Raw genomic sequence first — 24,666 nt, forward strand, 5'->3', positions numbered from 1 at the left:
CACACCTCTGGGGTCTCAAGCTACCCATGCCCTCATTAGTCTAGGTGACTAAGTCCATTCTTCTTCCTGTGTGGTGTGGAGTGTACACCAACCAGCACACTGGGAATGCATCCCAACTAGCACCCTATTCCCTACATAGTTCTCTACTTCTGACCAGAGGGAACAGGATCCCGTTCTCTAGTTCTGTGTCTGTATTAGGTTCTTATTGCACCTGAATAGTCCTGATCCGCATTAAAGCCAAAGGTGTTTAATAGTCACCCATTATCAGCAGTCAGTCGTCGGGTAGAGAAAGAAACAGAGCAAAAAGGAATTCATGTTACAATACTACTTATCATGCATGGGCCCTCTTTGCAATTACATCCTTGACTGATTTCTTTTTAGGCTTTGAAATTCATTTTCAATGACCTTTATGTCACCAAATTTGGTCGTGTGTGGAGAAAAGTTTCCAAGGCTGCTAATTGTTTCAAGTGGTGATGGGCAGAAAAGCCTTTGAGGTGTGTGAAAGGGGGAAGGGGGTAATGTTTCTTCATTCACTTTTCTCTTTCTCTAGTTCTCTAGTTCTCTCTCTCTCATTTTCTGCACTCTTTCTCTCACCACACACACAAGCACACATGCATGTGCTGATGCCTACACACACACACACACACACACACACACACACACACACACACACACACACACACACACACACACACACACACACAGTCTTGTATAACTAACCTTAACCCTAACCTTAACCCCGAAAACCTAACCCTAGCTCCTAACCCTAAACATAATTCGATGCCTACACACACACACACACACACACACACACACACACACACACACACACGCACACACACAGTCTTGTATAACTAACCTTAACCCTAACCTTAACCCCGAAAACCTAACCCTAAACCTAACCCTAAACATAATTCGATGCCTACACACACACACACACACACACACACACACACACACACACACACAGTCTTGTATAACTAACCTTAACCCTAACCTTAACCCCGAAAACCTAACCCTAAACCTAACCCTAAACCTAACCCTAGCTCCTAACCCTAAACATAATTCTATCCAGAACCCATATTCTAACCTTAACCCTAAACCCCATAGAAATAGCATTTGACCTTGTGTGGACTAAACCCCCCCCCCCCCCCCCCAACACACACCATGTTAGCAAGGTAGAAGAAAGACTAAAACCCCACTTTGTATGCAGGGGGCTCTGGTATGGTGGACTGCTCTGTTTCCACTCTGATCCCTCCTATGTTCCCTCCTCTTTCTCTCCTCAGACAATATAATTTACCCTCTCCTCTAGGACAATGGGACTTAATGAATGCATGCCACCCATGCAGACTATTAATTAATAATAAAGGACCCACAGCACATAATGGGCTGTGGCTGGGTCAATCGTTTAGAGAAGAATGGATGACAGCCAGGCAGGTTGTTCTTCCTGTGTGAAGGAATGGCTGTGTCTAGACTAGGCCGGTGCACAGGGACCCAGTGTAGCTACATGACTAGTAGTGCTGAGAAGCAGTGGACTCTACTGAATACATATGTCATAGAATACCTGAGCTGTATGATAATGTTACCTATTGGTGCAATAGTGATCGGTGATACTTCTGTTCACACACCACAATAGATGCTATATTGACTTTACAGCTTAGCTTTAAACTAACCTGACACCTTGGGACCTATTCAAGTGTTATGTTGACTTATTCAACTGCTCTTACACCAGTGTAGTTACCCTGTGTTTTATTCAGGAACATCCAGCGATCTCTTTTGATGGATTACAGCACTTTTTGTTGAGCTGTGTTCCCTTCACTCACATCAGGGTGGAGCTGCTGTCAGCTGGCTTGAAAAACTCAGTTGGCTGCCAGCGCTTGTTCCTATCTGATGTAAATGTTACAATGTTTCTCTCTCTCTCATTCACTTACTCAGCCTTCCCTTTCTGGAATACAGAACGTGTGCGAGCGAGGATGATTATTGCATTGTCATTTTGCCGAGGACACAGAAAGTGGTCCTCTAGCCAATTATTGCCAATTTAATTTATGGCATCTAATATAGTAAACAGCTGAGCTAAAAGCCTCTCCGGGGACATAAAAGTAATTTTGAATTTTTTAAAATAAAAACTCTTCATTAATAGTAAAGACGTAGTTTGACACATGTTGGCAATTTATCCAACTAGTTCTGAGTGTTTTTGGAAAGCATTGTATTTTTTTTTACTGTTGCCATGGTCACATTGTCAACAAGGACACATAATCGATCATAGCATAGAGAGTTGTGTTGAAGTCTCAGGGCTTGTCAGAGCACAGCTGATTCAGAATGGCCCCATGATGATAAATTATATGAAACTAAAGGCTAATGGCTGGGTTACTGTTTGTTTGACTCTAACTAAAGCCTTGGCTGCATTCTGTATAACTTTGAATAAGGCCTATGAGATCATGCTATACTGAACCATTATAAAATGTGTGCTTCGAGCCCTGAATGCTGATTGGCTGACAGCCGTGGTATATCAAATTGTATACCATGGGTATGACAAAACATGTATTTTTACTGCTCTAATTGCGTTGGTATACAGTTTATAATAGCAATAAGGCACCTCAGGGTTTTGTGGTATATGGCCAATATACCACGGCTAAGGGCTGTATCCAGGCACTCTGCGTTGCGTCGTGCGTAAGAACATCCCTTAGCTGTGGTATATTGGCCATATACCACACCCCCTCGTGCCTTATTACATAATTATACTATCACATGTGGTAGAGTAGAGTAGTCGGGGACAAAGAACTACACAGCTGAGGAATGACGGGGGAATAGGGTGTCAGGCCGTGCTAGGTGTTGAAAAAAGCTTCATGCACCTGAACGCACCACTGCATCCTAATAACTCCTCAGCCGCTGAAAAACCTGCTTTGCTCTCACTCAGCACCTGTGAAGGGCAGACACCTGGCATTCCTGTGTGTGTGTGTCTTTTTGTGTACGTGTGTGTGTGGGGCGGCAGGTAGCTTAGTGGTTAAGAGCGTTGTGCCAGTAACCGAAAGGTCGCTGGTTCTAATCCCCAAGCCGACTAGGTGAAAAATCTGTCGATGTGCCCTTGAGCAAGGCACTTAACCCTAATTGCTCCTGTAAGTCGCTCTGGATAAGAGCGTCTGCTAAATGACTAAAATGTAAAATGTAAATGTGTGTGTCTGCAGAGCAATACTTTCATCAGTAGTGTTATAGGGGTCTTGGAGCATGGGTCCCAGGGTTAATTGCTCCCGTTGTTTGCATTAGTTCCCTTAATACAGCAGCCATGGCTATATCTGCAAGGCACACACAACAGCACATGATGAAGGCTCCACATCCCTCACAGATCATCACTTTTCATCATTCATTCAATAACACCCCACAAATGTATTCACAGTATTGAACTAAAAAATGTAGTAGCAGTACTCCATTCTTCTTTGTTTTATCATTCGCCAAACTTTTATTGGTTTTAAATTAAACATTTTTTAATCTTCAGAGCAATACTAGTGGCTGCAGATTCCTCTGCACACACTAGTGATTAGTATTCATGAGAGGTGCTGATATTTGGTTAAATCGTTTTGATATTCAAGACAAGCTCTCTTCCTGTCCGTCACAATGAACCAGATTCTGTCATGCACAGAGAAATATCATGACTGTCTTTTTTGATGTTGCAGATGTTTTCTGTCCCACCTCTCCTTACCGTTACTTATCTGTCTGAAAGAAAGGAAGAATAAAATAACAATTTGTAATGACCTTAGTTACTAAAAGCCTTTGTGATTTTTACGACTGTTATTTTGAAATTCTCATTCCATAAACATTCGGAGAGAAGGGAGAATAAATTGAATTTTGACACCCGTTTGGTTGAACGTGTTCCAGTCTCAGTGGGTTTTAAACAGGCTTCACCCCCAAACAGTGTGAACACACTGAGACTAAATGAACTCTAACAAAGCATCCCACGGAACATCAGATCACTTAATGTATATGTCGGACCTCAAACGTGTGACAAGAAAGCATCTTCTAAAGATGCATGGTGTGGACGTCAACGGGAAAACGCTGTTGTTTGAGCATAAAATTGATACCTGGTGTTTTCAAAGTAGCTTTGATCCTGCTTCTCACACAGAGAGCTTATGACTGTGACAGCGAATTAGCGGTGGTCTGCTAGACAGTAAGGATAAGTAACAATGACAGCCACAATAAGATATGACACACACTCATCTCATCTCTCCCTCTTTTGTTCTTCTAATCTCTCTCTCTCTCTCTCTCTCTCTCTCTCTCTCTCTCTCTCTCTCTCTCTCTCCATATTGTGTCTTCTCTACCTATCTACCTCCCTCTCCCCTCTCCTTACAGAAGTCAGAAGAAGAGGACCTGGTTTTGACCCCAGATGGTACCAGGGAGTTCCTGACCTTTGAGATCCCCCTGAGTGACTCGGGGTCGGCAGGTCTGGGGGTCAGCGTCAAGGGCAACCGCTCCAAGGAAAATCACGCCGACCTGGGCATCTTCGTCAAGTCCATCATCAATGGAGGAGCCGCCTGCAAGGTAAGGATCACACATCCTTGTGTTCCATGGTTGATACATATACATGATAAATAGACCCTAATAAATAACAATTTACATTTTTACATTTTAGTAATTTAGCAGATGCTCTTATCCAGAGCAACTTACATGAGCAATTATGGTTAAGTGTCTTGCTCAAGGGCACATCGGCAGATGTTTCACCGGGATTCTAACCAGTGACCACTAGGCTACCAATGTCTACGCTTCTCAAAGAGAATGCTCATGAGATGCAATAAGAATGAATGATGACTGTATTCGACTTTTGTTCTGTATTATCTAGTCTCCAATAGTTAGTTAATTACTCTGATGGTCATTCACTTTAAGAAATGGTGAAGATAACATGTCGTTATTGTAATGCGCTGTAAAACAGGTCAATTTACAGTGCATATATATGTAAATGATCACACCCTTCTTTTTTGTGTGGTTCTACAGGATGGCCGACTGAGAGTCAACGACCAGCTCATTGCCGTCAATGGCGAGTCGTTGCTAGGGACGCCCAACCAGGATGCCATGGAAACGCTTCGCCTGTCCATGTCGACGGAGGGCAACAAACGAGGGACGATCCAACTCATCATTGCCAGGAGGGTTGCCAAGAGCAACGAGGTAATGATTGCACCATCTTGAGACTCTAAAGTAATTCAATTCTCTTCAATGTTTTTCAATGGGGAATTTGGAATTTGGTTTACTTTCAGAACTGACTGGAATTGAAATGAAATTGACCCCAACCCTCATGTGTGTATGAATGAATGATTAAATGCTAGATAATGAAGAGGGGATGTTTTAATTGGTTGGTCTTAGCTGAGATTCATAGGTTGATATTAGTGGTATTGAGAATGAATGAGTTGATCTCTTTCCCCCGCTCCTTTACTGCTTGTGCTACTTGACTTGTCAGACAGACGAGTGGAGTGGGTGAGAACGAGAGAACAAGAAAGGGATGAGAGAGGGATTGATGGATGGACCACTCGTCTGCTTTGAATGATAAACAAGGGCTTTATGATTGACTTTTACCATGCTAGCTATCTCTGTCTATTTCCCTCCTTTTCTTGGTTTGGTTCTTTGAGATAGCCAGAGGGACACCTTCAGGAGCTACCAGCATGCAAATCTTCACAGCAAAGATCCAATTTTGATAATCTAACTCTTCTCTGCTTTCGGCCCCATTGCATATGGTTGACTTGACAATGTGGGGCGCTATGATATGGTGAGAGCCACTTCAATGGTGGATGACTGGCAGACAGAACCAGACACAGCCCACCACAATGTGCAGATAGGAAGGTTGGACTTTCAGAAAGAAAGTGAATTAAAGTGAGGAGTTGTTATCAGGCTGTAGCAGAAGTTGAGAGGATCGAAAGCAATTCAGCCTGTGGAATGCCCTAGCCCAGATATGGTTTTGAAAGGTGCTGCTGTCTTTCAGAAATGTAAAAAAAAGATCAAGTCCCATCACTCAACTCTGAGTCTATTTATGTTTCTCTATTAACCAGCAGTCGAGCTGCTCTCATAGCGTCTTAAAAAACAAATGTATCTTTTAGAATACATATAACATTTCATTGGCTTTGAAGTGGTGAAGCAAATATTTTATTTTGGTATCTATGGGGAGATGAATCGATATGGGAATGGGCTAATAATGGAGACGAGCTGCTTTATTCAGTGGTGAAGTACTCGTCGTTGAAGTGCGTGTGCGTGTTTGTTTTGTGTGTGTGTGTGTGCCAATCCCCTGCATCCGCTGATTCGAGATCAGCTTTGATTAGTGTTGGTGTGAGGATGATTGGTGCCTCTGTCCTGTGGTCCTTGAGTAGACCTCCTGCTGGGACCCTCTCCCCTCATCTGCCCTTCGTCCCCCCACACGCACATTCCCCATCACCCCCCTACCCCTTCTCCCACTCACTTTCCCTGGCCAAGGACACTTGTCCCTCCTGGGCCCTCCAAGATCCAAGGTCTCTCCTATCAGTCCAGCCTGTCAAATTTCAAGTTGTAATGTCACGTGCACAGTGAAATACCTTTCTTGCAAGATCGAAACCCAACAATGCAGTAATCAATTTCAATTTAGGACTAAACATAACACAAGGTAGAACAAAAACACACAAGAAATAAAACATAAGAAGTAAGAAGTACTAAATACAGGGTCAGTCAGTTCCAATACCATGTTTACAATGTGCAGGGATACTGGAGTGATGGAGGTAGATATGTAAAGGGGTAAGGTGACAAGGCATCAGGATATATGATAAACAGAGTAGCAGCAGCATATACAGTGGGGAAAAAAAGTATTTAGTCAGCCACCAATTGTGCAAGTTCTCCCACTTAAAAAGATGAGAGAGGCCTGTAATTTTCATCATAGGTACACGTCAACTATGACAGACAACATGAGGAAAAAAATCCAGAAAATCACATTGTAGGATTTGTAATGAATTTATTTGCAAATTATGGTGGAAAATAAGTATTTAGTCAATAACAAAAGTTTCTCAATACTTTGTTATATACCCTTTATTGGCAATGACACAGGTCAAACGCTTTCTGTAAGTCTTCACAAGGTTTTCACACACTGTTGCTGGTATTTTGGCCCATTCCTCCATGCAGATCTCCTCTAGAGCAGTGATGTTTTGGGGCTGTCGCTGGGCAACACGGACTTTCAACTCCCTCCAAAGATTTTCTATGGGGTTGAGATCTGGAGACTGGCTAGGCCACTCCAGGACCTTGAAATGCTTCTTACGAAGCCACTCCTTCGTTGCCCGGGCGGTGTGTTTGGGATCATTGTCATGCTGAAAGACCCAGCCACGTTTCATCTTCAATGCCCTTGCTGATGGAAGGAGGTTTTCACTCAAAATCTCACTATACATGGCCCCATTCATTCTTTCCTTTACACGGATCAGTCGTCCTGGTCCCTTTGCAGAAAAACAGCCCCAAAGCATGATGTTTCCACCCCCATGCTTCACAGTAGGTATGGTGTTCTTTGGATGCAACTCAGCATTCTTTGTCCTCCAAACATGACGAGTTGAGTTTTTACTAAAAAGTTCTATTTTGGTTTCATCTGACCATATGACATTCTCCCAATCCTCTTCTGGATCATCCAAATGCACTCTAGCAAACTTCAGACGGGCCTGGACATGTACTGGCTTAAGCAGGGGGACACGTCTGGCACTGCAGGATTTGAGTCCCTGGCGGCGTAGTGTGTTACTGATGGTAGGCTTTGTTACTTTGGTCCCAGCTCTCTGCAGGTCATTCACTAGGTCCCCCCGTGTGGTTCTGGGATTTTTGCTCACCGTTCTTGTGATCATTTTGGTGAGATCTTGTGTGGAGCCCCAGATCGAGGGAGATTATCAGTGGTCTTGTATGTCTTCCATTTCCTAATAATTGCTCCCACAGTTGATTTCTTCAAACCAAGCTGCTTACTTATTGCAGATTCAGTCTTCCCAGCCTGGTGCAGGTCTACAATTTTGTTTCTGGTGTCCTTTGACAGCTCTTTGGTCTTGGCCATAGTGGAGTTTGGAGTGTGACTTTTTGAGGTTGTGGACAGGTGTCTTTTATACTGATAACAAGTTCAAACAGGTGCCATTAATAGAGGTAACGAGTGGAGGACAGAGGAGCCTCTTAAAGAAGAAGTTACAGGTCTGTGAGAGCCAGAAATCTTGCTTGTTTGTAGGTGACCAAATACTTATTTTCCACCATAATTTGCAAATAAATTCATAAAAAAATCTACAATGTGATTTTCTGGATTTTTTTCTCTCATTTTGTCTGTCATAGTTGACGTGTACCTATGATGAAAATTACAGGCCTCTCTCATCTTTTTAAGTGGGAGAACTTGCACAATTGGTGGCTGACTAAATACTTTTTTCCCCCACTGTATGATGATTGTATGTGAGTGTGTGTATATGTACATATGCCTGCCAGCTGTTCAGTCACTCTGTAAACCCCTTAAACTGAGAGTGAGAGAGAGGCACTCTTCTGATGTTGTCTTCTCTTAGCTCTGAGAGAGGGATAGCTACTACAAAAAGGAGAGACAGAATATAAATAGACGGGATTGTTGCCTTGCGGTGACTTCTATCCCACCACTCAGCAACCAGCCCACCAGCCGGTCAAGTAATGTTGTGATAGCGAGCGCCAGTTTGCTACTGTCACAGAGCAAAGTGGGAGTGAGCACAGAGGGCAACATTACAATGAATACGATCCATCTCTGTCTCAGTGGAGGGAAGCCAAGGCCGAAGGCGCTAATGTATTTGAGAGGGGAGTTTAGTGGTTGTGTTATGTGGAGGTGCTACCCTGCTCAATGGATAGGCTTGTTATGGAGGTTACAATGTGTTTATGTTGGTTTGATTGTAGACACTGGCTAGAGAGAAGGCCACCTTTGTCAACCCTTACACGGTTGTTTTCCCCTTTCCTGACTCATTTGAAACATAATGTACAGTAGCATTCATTAATCACTTTTTAGTCCCCCAGTTAACCTTGGATGTAAAACAGCTGAGAGAGAGGCACTTGGGAAACTGTTATGTTGTATATGGAATATTATATACAGTACCGGTCAAAAGTTTGGACACACCTACTCATTCTAGGGTTTTTCTTTATTTTTACTATTTCCTACATTGTAGAATAATAGTGAAGACATCAAAACTATTAAATAACACATTTGGAATCATGTAGTAACCAAAAAAGTGTTAAACAAATCAAAATGTATGTTATATTTGAGATTCTTCAAATAGCCACCCTTTGCCTTGATGACAGCTTTGCACACTCTTGGCATTCTACGTTGAAGAATCTCAAATCTCAAATATATTTTGATTTGTTTAACACTTTTTTGGTTACTACATGATTCCATATGTGTTATTTCATAGTTTTGATGTCTTCACTATTATTCTACAATATAGAAAATAGTAAAAATAAAGAAAAACCCTTGAATGAGTAGGTGTTCTAAAACATTTGACCGGTAGTATATATATATATATATATATATATATATATATATATATATATATATATATATATATATATATATATATATATATATATATATATATATTTATATTTATATTTATATTTATATATATATATATATATATATATATATATATATACAGCTGTGGAAAAAATGAAGAGACCACTGCAAATTTCTCTTAAATCAGCATCTCTACATGTATGACAGCCATTCCATTCCAGTGTCTGTTGAATTCCATCACAGGCACACCTCATTCTACTGAATTAGGTACTGATTAGGTGATCACCTGAACCAAATCTTATTTAACGAGGAAAAGTATAAAAACCACTGCTGTGGTCATCACTATCCTCTTGCAATAGGACCAGCTGGATGGCAAAAACAGGCTAATAGTACCTCAAAAGAAATATTAATAAAAAAATAACTATTAACCATGCCAAAAGAGTTTAAAAGGAAAGTTTTGAGTGAGGAAAATAAGGGTTCAATTCTGGCTTTACTGGCAGAGGGATACAGTGAGCATCAGGTTGTTTCCATCCTTAAAATGTCATAAGAACAAGGTCAAGCAGCAGACATTGGGGACAACAAAGCTACAGACCGGCAGAGGACGAAAACAACTCTCTACTGACCGGGATGACCGCCAACTCATTCGAATGTCACTCAACAACCGTAGGATGACATCAAGTGACCTACAAAAAGAATAGCAAACGGCAGCTGGGGTGAAGTGCACGGCGAGGACGATTCGAAACAGGCTCCTAGGGGCAGGGCTGAAATCGTGCAAATTTAGAAAAAAGCCCTTCATCAATGAGAAGCAAAGAAGAGCCAGGCTGAGGTTTGCAAAAGACCATAAGGATTGGACCGTAGAGGACTGGAGTAAGGTCATCTTCTCTGATGAGTCCAATTTTCAGCTTTGCCCAACACCTGGTCATCTAATGGTTAGACGGAGACCTGGAGAAGCCTACAAGCCACAGTGTCTCGCACCCACTGTGAAATTTGGTGGAGGATCGGTGATGATCTGGGGGTGCTTCAGCAAGGCTGGAATCGGGCAGATTTGTCTTTGTGAAGGACGCATGAATCAAGCCACGTACAAGGTTGTCCTCGAAGAAAACTTGCTTCCTTTTGCTCTGACATTGTTCCCCAACTCTGAGGATTGGTTTTTCCAGCAGGACAATGCGCCATGCCACACAGCCAGGTTAATCAAGGTGTGGATGGAGGACCACCAGATCAAGACCCTGTCATGGCCAGCCCAATCTCCATTGAAAACTTCTGGAATGTGATCAAGAGGAAGATGGATGGTCACAAGCCGTCAAACAAAGCCGAGTTGCTTGAATTTTTGCGCCAGGAGTGGCATAAAGTCACCCAACATCAATGTGAAAGACTTGTGGAGAGCATGCCAAGTCGCATGAAAGCTGTGATTGAAAATCAGGGTTATTCCACCAAATATTGATTTCTGAACTCTTCCTTAGTTAAAACATTAGTATTGTGTTGTTTAAAAATGAACATGAACTTATTTTCTTTGCATTTTTCGAGGTCTGACAACACTGCATCTTGTTTGTTATTTTGACCAATTGTCATTTTCTGCAAATAAATGCTCTAAATGACAATATTTTTATTTGGAATTTGGGAGAAATGTTGTCAGTAGGTTATAGAATAAAACAAAAATGTTATTTTTACCCAAACACATACCTATAAATAGTAAAACCAGAGAAACTGATAATTTTGCAGTGGTCTCTTAATTTTTTCCGCAACTATATATATACATACATACATTGAGGGAAAAAAGTATTTGATCCCCTGCTGATTTTGTACGTTTGCCCACTGACAAAGAAATGATCCGTCTATAATTTTAATGGTAGGTTTATTTGAACAGTGAGAGACAGAATAACAACAAAAAAATCCAGAAAAATGCATGTCAAAAATGTTATAAATTGATTTGCATTTTAATGAGGGAAAGAAGTATTTGAACCCTCTGCAAAACATGACTTAGTACTTGGTGGCAAAACCCTTGTTGGCAATCACAGAGGTCAGATGTTTATTGTAGTTGGCCACCAGGTTTGCACACATCTCAGGAGGGATTTTGTCCCACTCCTCTTTGCAGATCTTCTCCAAGTCATTAAGGTTTCGAGGCTGACGTTTGGCAACTCAAACCTTCAGCTCCCTCCACAGATTTTCTATGGGATTAAGGTCTGGAGACTGGCTAGGCCACTCCAGGACCTTAATGTGCTTCTTCTTGAGCCACTCCTTTGTTGCCTTGGCCGTGTGTTTTGAGTCATTGTCATGCTGGAATACCCATCCACGACCCATTTTCAATGCCCTGGCTGAGGGAAGGAGGTTCTCACCCAAGATTTGACGGTACATGGCCCCGTCCATCGTCCCTTTGATGCGGTGAAGTTGTCCTGTCCCCTTAGCAGAAAAACACGCCCAAAGCATAATGTTTCCACCTCCATGTTTGAAGGTGGGGATGGTGTTCTTGGGGTCATAGGCAGCATTCCGGCTCCTCCAAACACGGCGAGTTGAGTTGATGCCAAAGAGCTCAATTTTGGTCTCATCTGACCACAACACTTTCACCCAGTTCTCCTCTGAATCATTCAGATGTTCATTGGCAAACTTCAGACAGGCCTGTATATGTGCTTTCTTGAGCAGGTGGACCTTGCGGGCGCTGCAGGATTTCAGTCCTTCACGGCGTAGTGTGTTACCAATTGTTTTCTTGGTGACTATGGTCCCAGCTGCCTTGAGATCATTGACAAGATCGTCCCATGTAGTTCTGGGCTGATTCCTCACCGTTCTCATGATCATTGCAACTCCACAAGGTGAAATCTTGCATGGAGCCCCAGGCCGAGGGAGATAGACAGTTATTTTGTGTTTCTTCCATTTGTGAATAATCACACCAACTGTTGTCACCTTCTCACCAAGCTGCTTGGCGATGGTCTTCTAGCCCATTCCAGCCTTGTGTAGGTCTACAATCTTGTTCCTGAGCTCTTTGGTCTTGGCCATGGTGGAGAGTTTGGAATCTGATTGATTGATTGCTTCTGTGGACAGGTGTCTTTTATACAGGTAACAAGCTGAGATTAGGAGCACTCCCTTTAAGAGTGTGCTCCTAATCTCAGCTCGTTACCTGTATAAAAGACACCTGGGAGCCAGAAATCTTTCTGATTGAGAGGGGCTCAAATACTTATTTCCCTCATTAAAATGCAAATCAATTTATAACATTTTGACATGTGTTTTTCTGGATTTTTTTGTTGTTATTCTGTCTCTCACTGTTCAAATAATCTTACCATTAAAATGATAGACTGATAATTTCTTTGTCAGTGGGCAAACGTACAAAATCAGCAGGGGATCAAATACTTTTTTCCCTCACTGTATATATACAGTTGAAGTCGGAAGTTTACATACACAGCCAAATACATTTAAACTCAGTTTTTCACAATTCCTGACATTTAATCCTAGTAGAAATTCCCTGTCTTAGGTCAGTTAGGATCACCACTTAATTTTAAGAATGGTAAATGTCAGAATAATAGTCGAGAGAATGATTTATTTCAGCTTTTATTTATTTCATCACATTCCCAGTGGTTCAGAATTTTACATACACTCAATTAGTATTTGGTAGCATTGCCTTTAAATTGTTTAACTTGGGTCAAACGTTTCAGGTAGCCTTCCACAAGCTTCCCACAGTAAGTTGGGTGAATTTTGGCCCATTCGTCCTGACAGAGCTGGTTTTACTGAGTCAGGTTTGTAGGCCTCCTTGCTCGCACAAATTGTTTCAGTTCTGCCCACAATACCTTGACTTTGTTGTCCTTAAGCCATTTTGCCACAACTTTTGAAGTATGCTTGGGGTCATTGTCCATTTGGAAGACCCATTTGCGACCAAGCTTTAACTTCCTGACTGATGTCTTGAGATGTTGCTTCAATATATCCACATAATTGTCCTTCCTCATGATGCCATCTATTTTGTGAAGTGCCCCAATCCCAAAAAAAAATGTCTGAGGTCTTGGCTGATTTCTTTTGATTTTCCCCTAATGTCAAGCAAAGAGGCACTGAGTTTGAAGGTAGGCCTTGAAATACATCCACAGGTACATTGACATTTTAGTAATTTAGCAGACACTCTTATCCAGAGCGACTTACAGTTAGTGAGTGCATACATTTTTCATACTGGCCCCCCGTGGGAAACGAACCCACAACCCCGGCTTGCAAGCGCCATGCTCTACCAACTGAGCTACACCTCCAATTGACTCAAATGATGTCAATTAGCCTATCAGAAGCTTCTAAAGCCATGACATAATATTCTGGAATTTTCCTAGCTTTTTAAAAGCACCGTCAACTTAGTGTATGTAAACTTCTGACCCACTGGAATTGTGATACAGTTAATTAAAAGTGAAATAATCTGTCTGTAAACAATTGTTGGAAAAATTACTTGTGTCATGCACAAAGTAGATGTCCTAACCGACTTCCCAAAACTATAGTTTGTTAACATGAAATTTGTGGAGTGGTTGAAAAACGCATTTTAATGACTCCAACCTAAGTGTATGTAAACTTCCGACTTCAACTGTATATAGAGTATATGTATTGTGTATGTGTGACATTCAGAGGGTGAATGGGCAAGACAACAGATTGAAGTGCCTTTGAACAGGTTATGGTAGTAGATACACTGAGTATATCAAACATTAGGAACACCTTCCTAAATTAAGTTGCACCTCCACCTTCTGCCCTCAGAACAGGCTCAATTTGACGGGGCAAGGTGTCGAAAGTGTTCCACAGGGATGCTGGCCCATGTTGACTCCAATGCTTCCCACAGTTGTGTCAAGTTGGCTGGATGTCCTTTGGGTGGTGGACCATTCTTGATACACACGGGAAACTGTTGTGCTTGAAAAACCTAGCAGCGTTGCAGTTCTTGACACAAACCGGTGCTCCTGGCACCTACAACCATACCCCGTTCAAAGGCACTTAAATCTTTTGTCTTGCCCATTCACCCTCTGAATGGCACACATACACAATCCATGTGTCAGTTGTCTCAAGGCTTAACAATCATTCTTTAACCTGTCTCCTTCCCTTCATCGACACTGATTGAAGTGGATTTAACAAGTGACATCAATAAGGGATCATCACTTTCTCCTGGATTCACCTGGTCAGTCTATGTCATGGAATATATACAGTGCATTCGGAAAATATTCAGACCCCTTTGACTTTTTCCACATTTTGTTACATTAATCTACACACAATACCCCATAATAACAAAGTGAAAACAGGTTTTTAAAATATTTTGCGAATGTATAACAAATAGAAAACTGAAATCACATTTAAATAAGTATTCAAACCCTTAACTTAGTACTTTGTTGAAACACCTTTGGCAGCGATTACAGCCTCAAGTCTTCTTGGGGATGACGCTACTGTATATACACTGAGTAAATAAGCGTAAAGATGAGAGGAATACTCCTGACAGGCACATTCATCTCATTATGAAGGAAGAGTGCGTGCGAGTGTATGCAGCCTGGTTATTTTGGAGTCCTCGTGACTACAGTGCTCTGTCTTATTCAGAGTAGCCAGACTATTTTCAGTGACAGCTAGTGGCCTTGGGTTAAGATATACTCTAATGATGGGCTTTTCTACCTCTCTGGCCTTCGGTGTTCAAAACAAGGTTATGATGTTAGAATTTTGTTTATTCTTTGTGTGTGTGTGTGTGTGTGTGTGTGTGTGTGTGTGTGTGCGTGTGTGTGTGTGTGTGTGTGTGTGTGTGTGAAAGTGGATATATGACCCTGAACATTATTCTAGAACAATATGTATTTAAAACAAGGTTACATCATGAGAGAGGAGATACATATTACCCTGACATAGATGGTATTGAGACATACAATATGGACAGTTATATATATATATATATATATATATATATATATATATATATCATCATTACCAAGTGCCTCTCACATTGTAACCTCCTCAAAAAGTTATACAGCTGCACAGTTGAGAGCATCTTGACTGGTGACATCACCGCTTGGTATGGCAACTGCTCGGCATCCGACCGCAAGGCGCTACAGAGGGTAGTGCGTACAGTACATCACTGGGCCAAGCTTCCTGACATCATGTACATCTATACCAGGCGGTGTCACAGGAAGGCCCAAAAAATTGTCAAAGACGCCAGCCACCCAAGTCACAGTCTGTTCTCTCTCTGCTACTGCACGGCAAGTGGTATCGGAGCCCGAAGTCTGGGACCAAAAGTCTCCTGAACAGCTTCTACCCCAAAGCCATAAGACTGCTGAACAGTTAAGGCACTGCATCGCAGTGCTAGCTGTGCCACTAGAGATCCTGGTTCGAGTCCAGGCTCTGTCGCAGCCGGCCGCGACCGGGAGACCCATGGGCGGCGCACAATTGGTCCAGTGTCGTCCAAGGTAGGGGAGGGTTTGGCCGGCAGGAATGTGGGTTCGTTTCCCACGGGGGGCCAGTATGAAAAAATAAATAAAAATAAAAATAAAACATTTATGCATTCACTAACTGTAAGTCGCTCAGGATAAGAGCGTCTGCTAAATGACCTACCCAGATTTTCTGCTTTTCACCCCTACCTACATGTACAAACAGTTGAAGTCGGAAGTGTACATACGCTTAGGTTGGAGTCATTAAAACTTGTTTTTCAACCACTCCACACATTTCTTGTTAACAAACTATCGTTTTGGCAAGTCGGTTGGGACATCTACTTTGTGCTTGACACAAGTAATTTTTCCAACAATTGTTTACAGACAGATTATTTCACTTATAATTCACTGTATCACAATTCCAGTGGGTCAGAAGTTTACAATACACTAAGTTGACTGTGCATTTAAACAGCTTGCAAAATTCCAGAAAATGATGTCATGGCTTTAGAAGCATCTGAATGGCTAATTGACATCATTTGAGTCAATTGGAGGTGTACCTGTGGATGTATTTCAAGGCCTACCTTCAAACTCAGTGCCTCTTTGCTTGACATCATGGAAAAATCAAAAGAAATCAACCAAGACCTCAGAAAATAATTTGTAGACCTCCACAAGTCTGGTTCATCCTTGGGAGCAATTTCCAAATGCCTAAAGGAACCACGTTCATCTGTACAAACAATAGTACGCAAGTATAAGCATCATGGGACCACACAGCCGTTATACTGCTCAGGAAGGAGACGTGTTCTGTCTCCTAGAGATGAACGTACTTTGGTGCGAAAAGTACAAATCAATCCCAGAACAACAGCAAAGGACCTTGTGGAGATGCTGGAAGAAACAGGTACAAAAGTATCTATATCCACAGTAAAACGAGTCCTATATCGACATAACCTGAAAGGCCGCTCAGCAAGGAAGAAGCCACTGCTCCAAAACCGCCATAAAAAAGCCAGACTACGGTTTGCAACTGCACATGGGGACAAAGATCGTACCTTTTGGAGAAATGTCCTCTGGTCTGATGAAACAAAAATACAACTGTTTGGCCATAATGACCATCGTTATGTTTGGAGGTAAGGGGGGAACACTTGCAAGCTGAAGAACACCATCCCAACCGTGAAGCACGGGGGTGGCAGCATCATGCTGTGGAGGTGCTTTTCTGCAGGAGGAACTGGTGCACTTCACAAAATAGATGGCATCATGAGGAAGGAAAATTATGTGGATATATTGAAGCAACATCTCAAGACATCAGTCAGGAAGTTAAAGCATGGTCGCAAATGGGTCTTCCAAATGGACAATGATCCCAAGCATACTTCCAAAGTTGTGGCAAAATGGCTTAAGGACAACAAAGTCAAGGTATTGGAGTGGCCATCACAAAGCCCTGACCTCAATCCTACAGAAAATGTGTGGGCAGAACTGAAAAAGTGTGTGCGAGCAAGGAGGCCTACAAACCTGACTCAGTTACACCAGCTCTGTCAGGAGGAATGGGCCAAAATTCACCCAACTTATTGTGGGAAGCTTGTGGAAGGCTACCCGAAACGTTTGACCCAAGTTAAACAATTTAAAGGCAATGCTACCAACTACTAATTGAGTGTATGTAAACTTCTGACCCACTGGGAATGTGATGAAAGAAATAAAAGCTGAAATAAATCATTCTCTCTACTATTATTCTGACATTTCACATTCTTAAAATAAAGTGGTGATCCTAACTGACCTAAGACAGGGAATGTTTACCATGATTAAATGTCAGGAATTGTGAAAAACGGAGTTTAAATGTATTTGGCTAAGTTGTATGTAAACTTCCGACTTCAACTGTAGTACTTCAATCAATCACCTAACCAAACCTACATGTACATATTACCTCAATCAATCACCCCAACTACCTCGTACCCCAGTACACTGACTTGGTACCGGTACTCCTTGTATATAGCCTTGTTATTGTTATTTTATTGTGTTGCTGTTTTCTTTTTATCTATTTGCAGTCTTTCTTACTTTTTAACTGCATTGTTGGGAAAGGGCTGGTAAGTAAGAATTTCACGGTTAGGTCTACACTTTTTTTATTCGCAGCATGTGACAAATACCATTTGATTTGATTACAGAATAGAACTTGTTCTAGAACGGTCACTTCAGTCATTCCATAGTTCCGACTGATAACTAGGACAGGCACATATTTGAGGAAGTGTACTTCTCAAATATTAAAGTATACACATATTAAAGTAATGTGATTGGTCATTGGAAATGTATGTTTGATGCATTAAAATTAATTCAATGCTTCAAAGACTTTGGTAGCATCCCAAATACCCTATTCCCTATGTAGTGCACTACTTTTGACCACAGCTCTATGAGCCCTGGTCCAAATAACTGCACTACATAGGGAATAGATTTGGAACACTGACTTTGTAATTTCTCAGGTCTTCTATTAATATATTGTCATGTGTTCAATGCAATTACATTCTTGGAAAGTCAATTCAATTCAATTAATTGTTATCAGCACTTTAAAATGAACTCGTCCTATTCATGTTCCTTTGGTATTAATTATGTCATTTTATAATGATGTGTGTCGTCGCGTCACCAAATAAAAATAGATTTAATTAATTGAACATTGCATGACCTTTATTCAAAGTCACAAATGGAAGTCAATATTCAATATAATAAAGTTGCGAATAGTTGTTTATTTCACATGGATGAGCTTTTTGTTATTAACATGTAATGCTTGCATCTTCAATTTCATTTACACACCAGGACAACAGAGCCACTGCAGTCTCTCTCTCTGTGTGTGTGTGCAGGCTTTTGTGTGCCATCAAAGCATTTTTTTTGTAAAGCCCTCATGCGTTTGGCACTGCTCATATAAATGAATGTATATCCTCATATTATCATGCTTATCCAATTATCATTATCTTCCTCAGAAAGCAACAGTTAGAGCTGACGTCAACGTGTCTCTGAGAAATGCTTGTTGTTGTTGTTCACCTCAAGTTAATACTTGTCTAAAAGTATTTAGTTCATGTGATGGAGAGGCTTGTGAGAGTAATTTCCCACTGCCTACAGCGTAATTTGGCGGGAAATCAGAGCTGCTGACTGAAGTCTGGGATTGGTACCAGCACAAAAACACTTTTGAGGGGTTTGGGGTTAGAGTTTGTTGATATTCGGAAGCACAGTTCCCGCTCAGCCCAGTCAAAGCTATTCGCTGCTCTGGCACCCCAATGGTGGAACAAGCTTCCCCACGAGGCCAGGACAGCGGAGTCACTGACTACCTTCCGGAGACACAACCCTACCTCTTTAAGGAATACCTGGAATAGTATAAAAGTAATCCTTCTTCCCCCACCCCCCATAAAAATGAAAAAAGTGGTTGTCCCACTTGCTATCATAAGTTGAATGCACCAATTTGTAAGTCGCTCTGGATAAGAGCGTCTGCTAAATGATGTAAATGTAAAATATTATTTCTCCATGGACATTATTTTGATGGAAAGTTGTCTACTGCTTTTGAATTGAGAAAGGTCTGATTCCTATTTAGATATGTATTGCCTTCCAGAACTATAAACACACTCACTTATTTTAGAACATGCTTTCCAGTTCTTCGTTTTGCCCAAATTTTTGTAGCTGATGTAAAATGTATCACAGCGAACGTGTGTGCATCCGTGCGTGCGCACTGTTGTGTCGGTGAGCTGGCAACCTGCCACACTCTGCCTTCCCTTTCCTGGTTCTAATTGTCAGCTTTCTTTTGTTGTTGTTTTGTGCGACAGCACTCTGGAACTAAATCACTACATTGATCATAACAGCTTACCAAGCCAGCCTCACCAAGGTGCTTTACAAGCCAAACTTGACAAAAGTCTGCCAAAAGCAACCAGCACCAGGGCCGGCCCGCTCATTAGGCAGGATTATGCCGCCACCTATGCCGGCAGATTGACGAGGGCAGCATTTTCTGAGCTAAACTGACAAAGACACACCTCCAACAACAACACATAAAACCTCACATAATTCTGCCCAAAAACAATGACAATTTCTCTCAACCAGTGGCATATGGGCTTTTTAGGTGAGTGCTGATGCCGCCCTATGATAAGCAGTGGCCACTTTGTCAAAGGCAGGGATTCAAAATATTTATCTTGTCCATTCTCAGCCTGCCTCTCCAGGGTGCTGTTGGAGAGATGCATCGCTGCAGCGCTCCACATTCCATCAAATAATTATATAACATAAATCATATAGATGATATAGTATATGGTAGAAAGAGTATGTGGCCTTTTCTGTAGCCTACAGGCTGGAGATAAAATGTATGACAATGTAATGAGACAGGAACTTTTTACATCATGCAGGTTTCTCTGATCAAATAGCCTAACCTAAATGGCACCCAATCAAATAAAAAATTGCGCTGACATGTTAACAAACAACATATCCTAAAAACAGGACAGGTCAAAGTAAAATGGACAATATGGAATGGACAATCAGGATACTCACAACTGCTGTCCAGGAGTTTCATCCCGTGGGCTAAATTGTCATGATCAGTGGTTTCAAGTTTTTATCCATAAATGTTTTATGAGCTGATCATAGCGGAAAAAATAAATACTTCTGCATTTCCCGCTATGTAAACACAGTGTAAATAGGTTCAGGATATCTCCTCCTGATAAAGTTGGGTAGCTGATATTCAGAGCTTAAATAGCTAAATTGATTAGTCACAGGAATCAGGACTAATAAAGACAATGCAACGGCCTGTTTTACAAACGGTGGGCCTACCACATGGATGGGCATTCATAAAATTCCACTGCAGGCCGACATGGTAGGCTACACCCCAGTAAGCACGGACCGACGCCAATGTCTTTTGGATGTCTTTCTATGGTCCTGTCCGGACCGGCCGTCTTTTTTATTGGTGTTTTACAAATGGTAGGCCTACCACATAGATGGGCATTCCTAAAATACAATTTCTGGCGACACTGTAGGCCAGGGATAGGTAACTCCAGTCCTCTGGGGACTGATTGGTGTCACACTTTTGCCACTGCCCCAGCTAACACATCTGACAGCAATAATCATCTAATCATGATATTTGGAAAGCAATTAGTTTCATCAGCTGTGTTGACTAGGGATGGGGAAAAAGTATGACACAACTCCGGCCCCCGAGGACTGAAGTTGCCCATCCCTGCTGTAGACTATGCCTCAGTAAGCACGGACCAACGCTGACTCCTTTTGGACGTCTTTTTTTGGTCTGATCCGGACTTTACTTGATTTCCACGTCCACGGACGTTGTTTTTTGGTCCGGTCTTGACCAAATCTGAAACAATCATAGACGTCTATGTTTGGTTCAGATTTTGTCCGGTCTGGACCAGCCTTGATTTGGCCCAAACATAGACGTTTATAAATGACATATTTTCAACTTTCATTCAGAACCGAAAATGAACCTGATTTGAACGGCCGGAAAATATGTATTTTCAACGGCCGGAAAATATGTATTTTCAACGTCCGTAAAATACCTATTTTCAACTTTCTTTCCGAACCGAAAATGTACCTGATTTCAATGTCTGGAAAATACTTATTTTCACCTTTCATTCAGAACCTAAATTAAACCTAGCTTCAACGTCTGGAAAAATATCTCTTTTAGATGTCTTTTCAACGTCATTTTGCTTACTGGGACTATTCTTGTAGGGGCGGCCATTTTTTGGCCTCACCTAGGGTGGCAGAACGGCCAGGACCTGACCTGCACACTTTTAGAGTTGAGGCAGCCTTCATATTAGGTTAGCAATATGTTTTCTAAACCTCACCTGTTTTGCTCTGTGCTATGTTTTACTTACCATTCCTATTGTACTATTTTTAAACTGTGGTAATTAAAATAGGCAGGCCCACAGTATGGGACGTGCTGCTTATGTAAATTAATGAGGTGGAACATACAGCCTTAGGATGCTACTCTACCCCCTCTCCCCAATTGTTTCATTTCATTTATTGAAATTAAGATATTTCTATTTCTAACTTTCACTTTCTTTAGTTTCTGCGTGTCTCAGCAGAGTCCAGTATCCCTGGAGGCAGAACAGAAAAAATATATGTAAAACATTTCCTTCTCTTGACCACATGAAAGCCTTTCGGAAACAGTCTTTCTCTCAATTATGTAAATATCATTTGGAAGAAGAAACTGCTACACTGGCCTATTCTATTCAAACGACCTGAATGATGCATTGTGGGTAATTGTTAGGCTATACCACACAATCTCTGTAAGCTGGGTCATGTTGAGTAAGCACAAAATGAAAAAATATATATATTTTGAAAGGGAGAGAATCAAGGAAGTACTAGCTGAACTTAATTAAGATTAGTGTTATGCTAACGTGTGCCCCATTGAACATAAATCCGTTGTTCTCAACAGCATAGGATTGTACACCAAATGTACCTGTGTACAAATTATTGGACAAAGCATAGGCCTCTCTCCCTTTGAAGGCTATGAGGAGCTTCACTTACTGGTCAAGACCAGTCAGGTCCACTGGGAAGCACTGTGCCATCATCTGGTAATGGGAGGATTCAGATGCCCTCTGCATTATAGATGAGCTACAGTACAGCAAGTGTGCGTCCCAAATGGCACCCTATTATATGTATATATAGTGCACTACTTTCCACTATAAAGTAAAGTGAATAGGATGCCATTTGGAATGCATCCCCACTACATCAGGGTAGAATGGGTAAAGGAGACCTAGCCACTCCGCTCCTATCATGTTGCTGCATGACATACATGAAGGAATAGAGGACAGGATACCTGCTGATGTAGCCCTGTTCTTTCCACCCTGATGCTGTGTATTACAGATACTGAACAGAATACAATTGAGCTTACATTGAAGAGGGGAGCTAATGGAAAAAGGCCCTTACGTAGCAGGACATGAACTGCCCCTTTCTGCATACCAATGACTGTCCAGATGGGATTCAGCACTGGATCGTTGATGTGAGTTGACATTTTGAAGGAAGTGGCTTGGCTAACAGAAGAACCACAACCATGGAGACAAGAGGAGAGCAGGCCTGATCAATAGGGCTTCAGAGAGAGATCAATCAGTCTGAATCAGCCTGGTCCAGTAAACTATGGTTTTATTAGCATTGAGCTGACCGTCCGTCTGCTGTGGATGGGGACGGGGACAGGGACGCAGTCTTACGAGACTAATGCATTTAGATGCATTCCTCAAAGAAAAGAGGGGGGAAATTAAGAGAGGGAGGGAGAGAGAGAGAGGGGAGGGAGAGAGCGAGAGACGGAGATAGAGAAAGAAAGAGAAAGAAAAGAGAGAGGTAAATTTGCGTCTGACCTTTCCCTTAACGCTGTAATGTAATGTTATGGGGAGTGATTGAGGCCCCATTAGATGATGACATTGGGATCATGACAACCACTTAGCGTGATGTCATAGTAGATCAGAATGATTCATGTTAGAGGCTAACAGAAAGAGACGGGAGGGAGTGTTGCATGATGGGAGATTACACTTTATTATGAACTGTGTAAACGTGGGATAGTAGATAGTGGGACTACAGAAACACAACTCTCCACCTACTGCAGGGCAATTCAACCCCAGCTGGTACCAGCAGACTAACTCATTTAGGACCAGCGACGGAAACTCAATTGGTCCAATTCAGAGAATAATTTATTGAATCAGGTGGTTTAGTGGCGTAGCTGAGTGCAACTGTGAATTGCAAGGGTAAAGTGTTATATTAGCTCTCAGTTGAGCTCATTTAAGTTCAACTCTGTTCTGTATGAATTCAAAAGAGGTTATTCTATTCATTCTTTACCATGATCACTTTGAACACACACACACACACACACACACACACAACAATATGTATTTTAGTTTGAAGACATATATACAGCTTTTCATACAACCTGAACACTGTTTATTTCCCTTAAACTCGCTCTCTGTACCCAGCTATAGTCACATACAGTACAATGTTTACAATCAATACAGACAGGGGGAATGGCAATCTCCTGGAAACACGAGCAGTGGTGTTGAATGCAGAGGAGGTAGAGATGGAGAGAGGGAACACCTGGGAGGATAAGGCTTGAGGCAGATGAAGGGATGAAGGGAAACTAATGAGATGGAGGTAGCCACTGGAGGCTTAGGTTGGTAGGTGTGTTGGTTGGTCGGTCCAAAGGTGGGCAGGATGCTGCAGCTTAAGGAATGTAATTACTAACAGCATCATGGGTAAAGTTGACTGGATTATGGCCACATAATAATATAATAATAATAATAATATGCCATTTAGCAGACGCTTTTATCCAAAGCGACTTACAGTCATGCGTGCATACATTTTTTTGTTTGTTTTTTGTGTATGTTTGGCAGTCACCTGCGAGGGAACATAAGCAGGCTAAGGGCGAACCGTAAAACCATACATGTACAGGCAAGGACTTTAGAGTAACACACTGCCTTGTCATCAACGTGCGACTTTTCTCTGTCTGTGTATGTGTGTGTGTGTCATCCAGTGGGAATTTGAGGAACTCCTGAAGAAGCTCTCTGTGGGTGAATCAGTAGCCTTCCTTCACAGCAGGATAATGCAGTCTGGAAATGAGTAGATTAAGAGAGATTAAGAGATGATGAGCTGATGAGAGCTGCTGGTAATACCACTAAAAAGCACACTGGCTTACTCACTCACTCACTCACTCACTCAAACTCTCCCTCACACACACACACACACACACACACACACACACACACACACACACACACACACACACACACACACACACACACACACACACACACATGCAAACACACTTATACATAGACACCTTTATGCAGGTGCGCAAGCACACCCACCCACACACACACACACAGTCAGACAGACACAGACACACAGACACACACACACACA

General features: G+C 41.9%; 1 protein-coding gene across 1 annotated transcript in view; it reads left to right on the plus strand.

Annotated features, from left to right (window-relative positions):
• The window catches only part of LOC311108900 (partitioning defective 3 homolog), a gene marked incomplete at its 3' end in the record, with an annotated part of 333,622 nt that overhangs the window by 172,309 nt on the left and 136,647 nt on the right, over positions 1-24,666 (plus strand). The window contains exons 12-13 of the mRNA XM_084151692.1: positions 4,345-4,533; positions 4,984-5,154. Coding sequence (XP_084007818.1) covers positions 4,345-4,533; positions 4,984-5,154 — 360 coding nt within the window. The remainder of the gene's footprint in view (positions 1-4,344; positions 4,534-4,983; positions 5,155-24,666) is intronic.

Source organism: Coregonus lavaretus (genome assembly GCF_964263955.1).
Source record: "Coregonus lavaretus genome assembly, chromosome: 34".
In the NCBI taxonomy this organism is placed as follows: Eukaryota; Metazoa; Chordata; class Actinopteri; order Salmoniformes; family Salmonidae; genus Coregonus; species Coregonus lavaretus.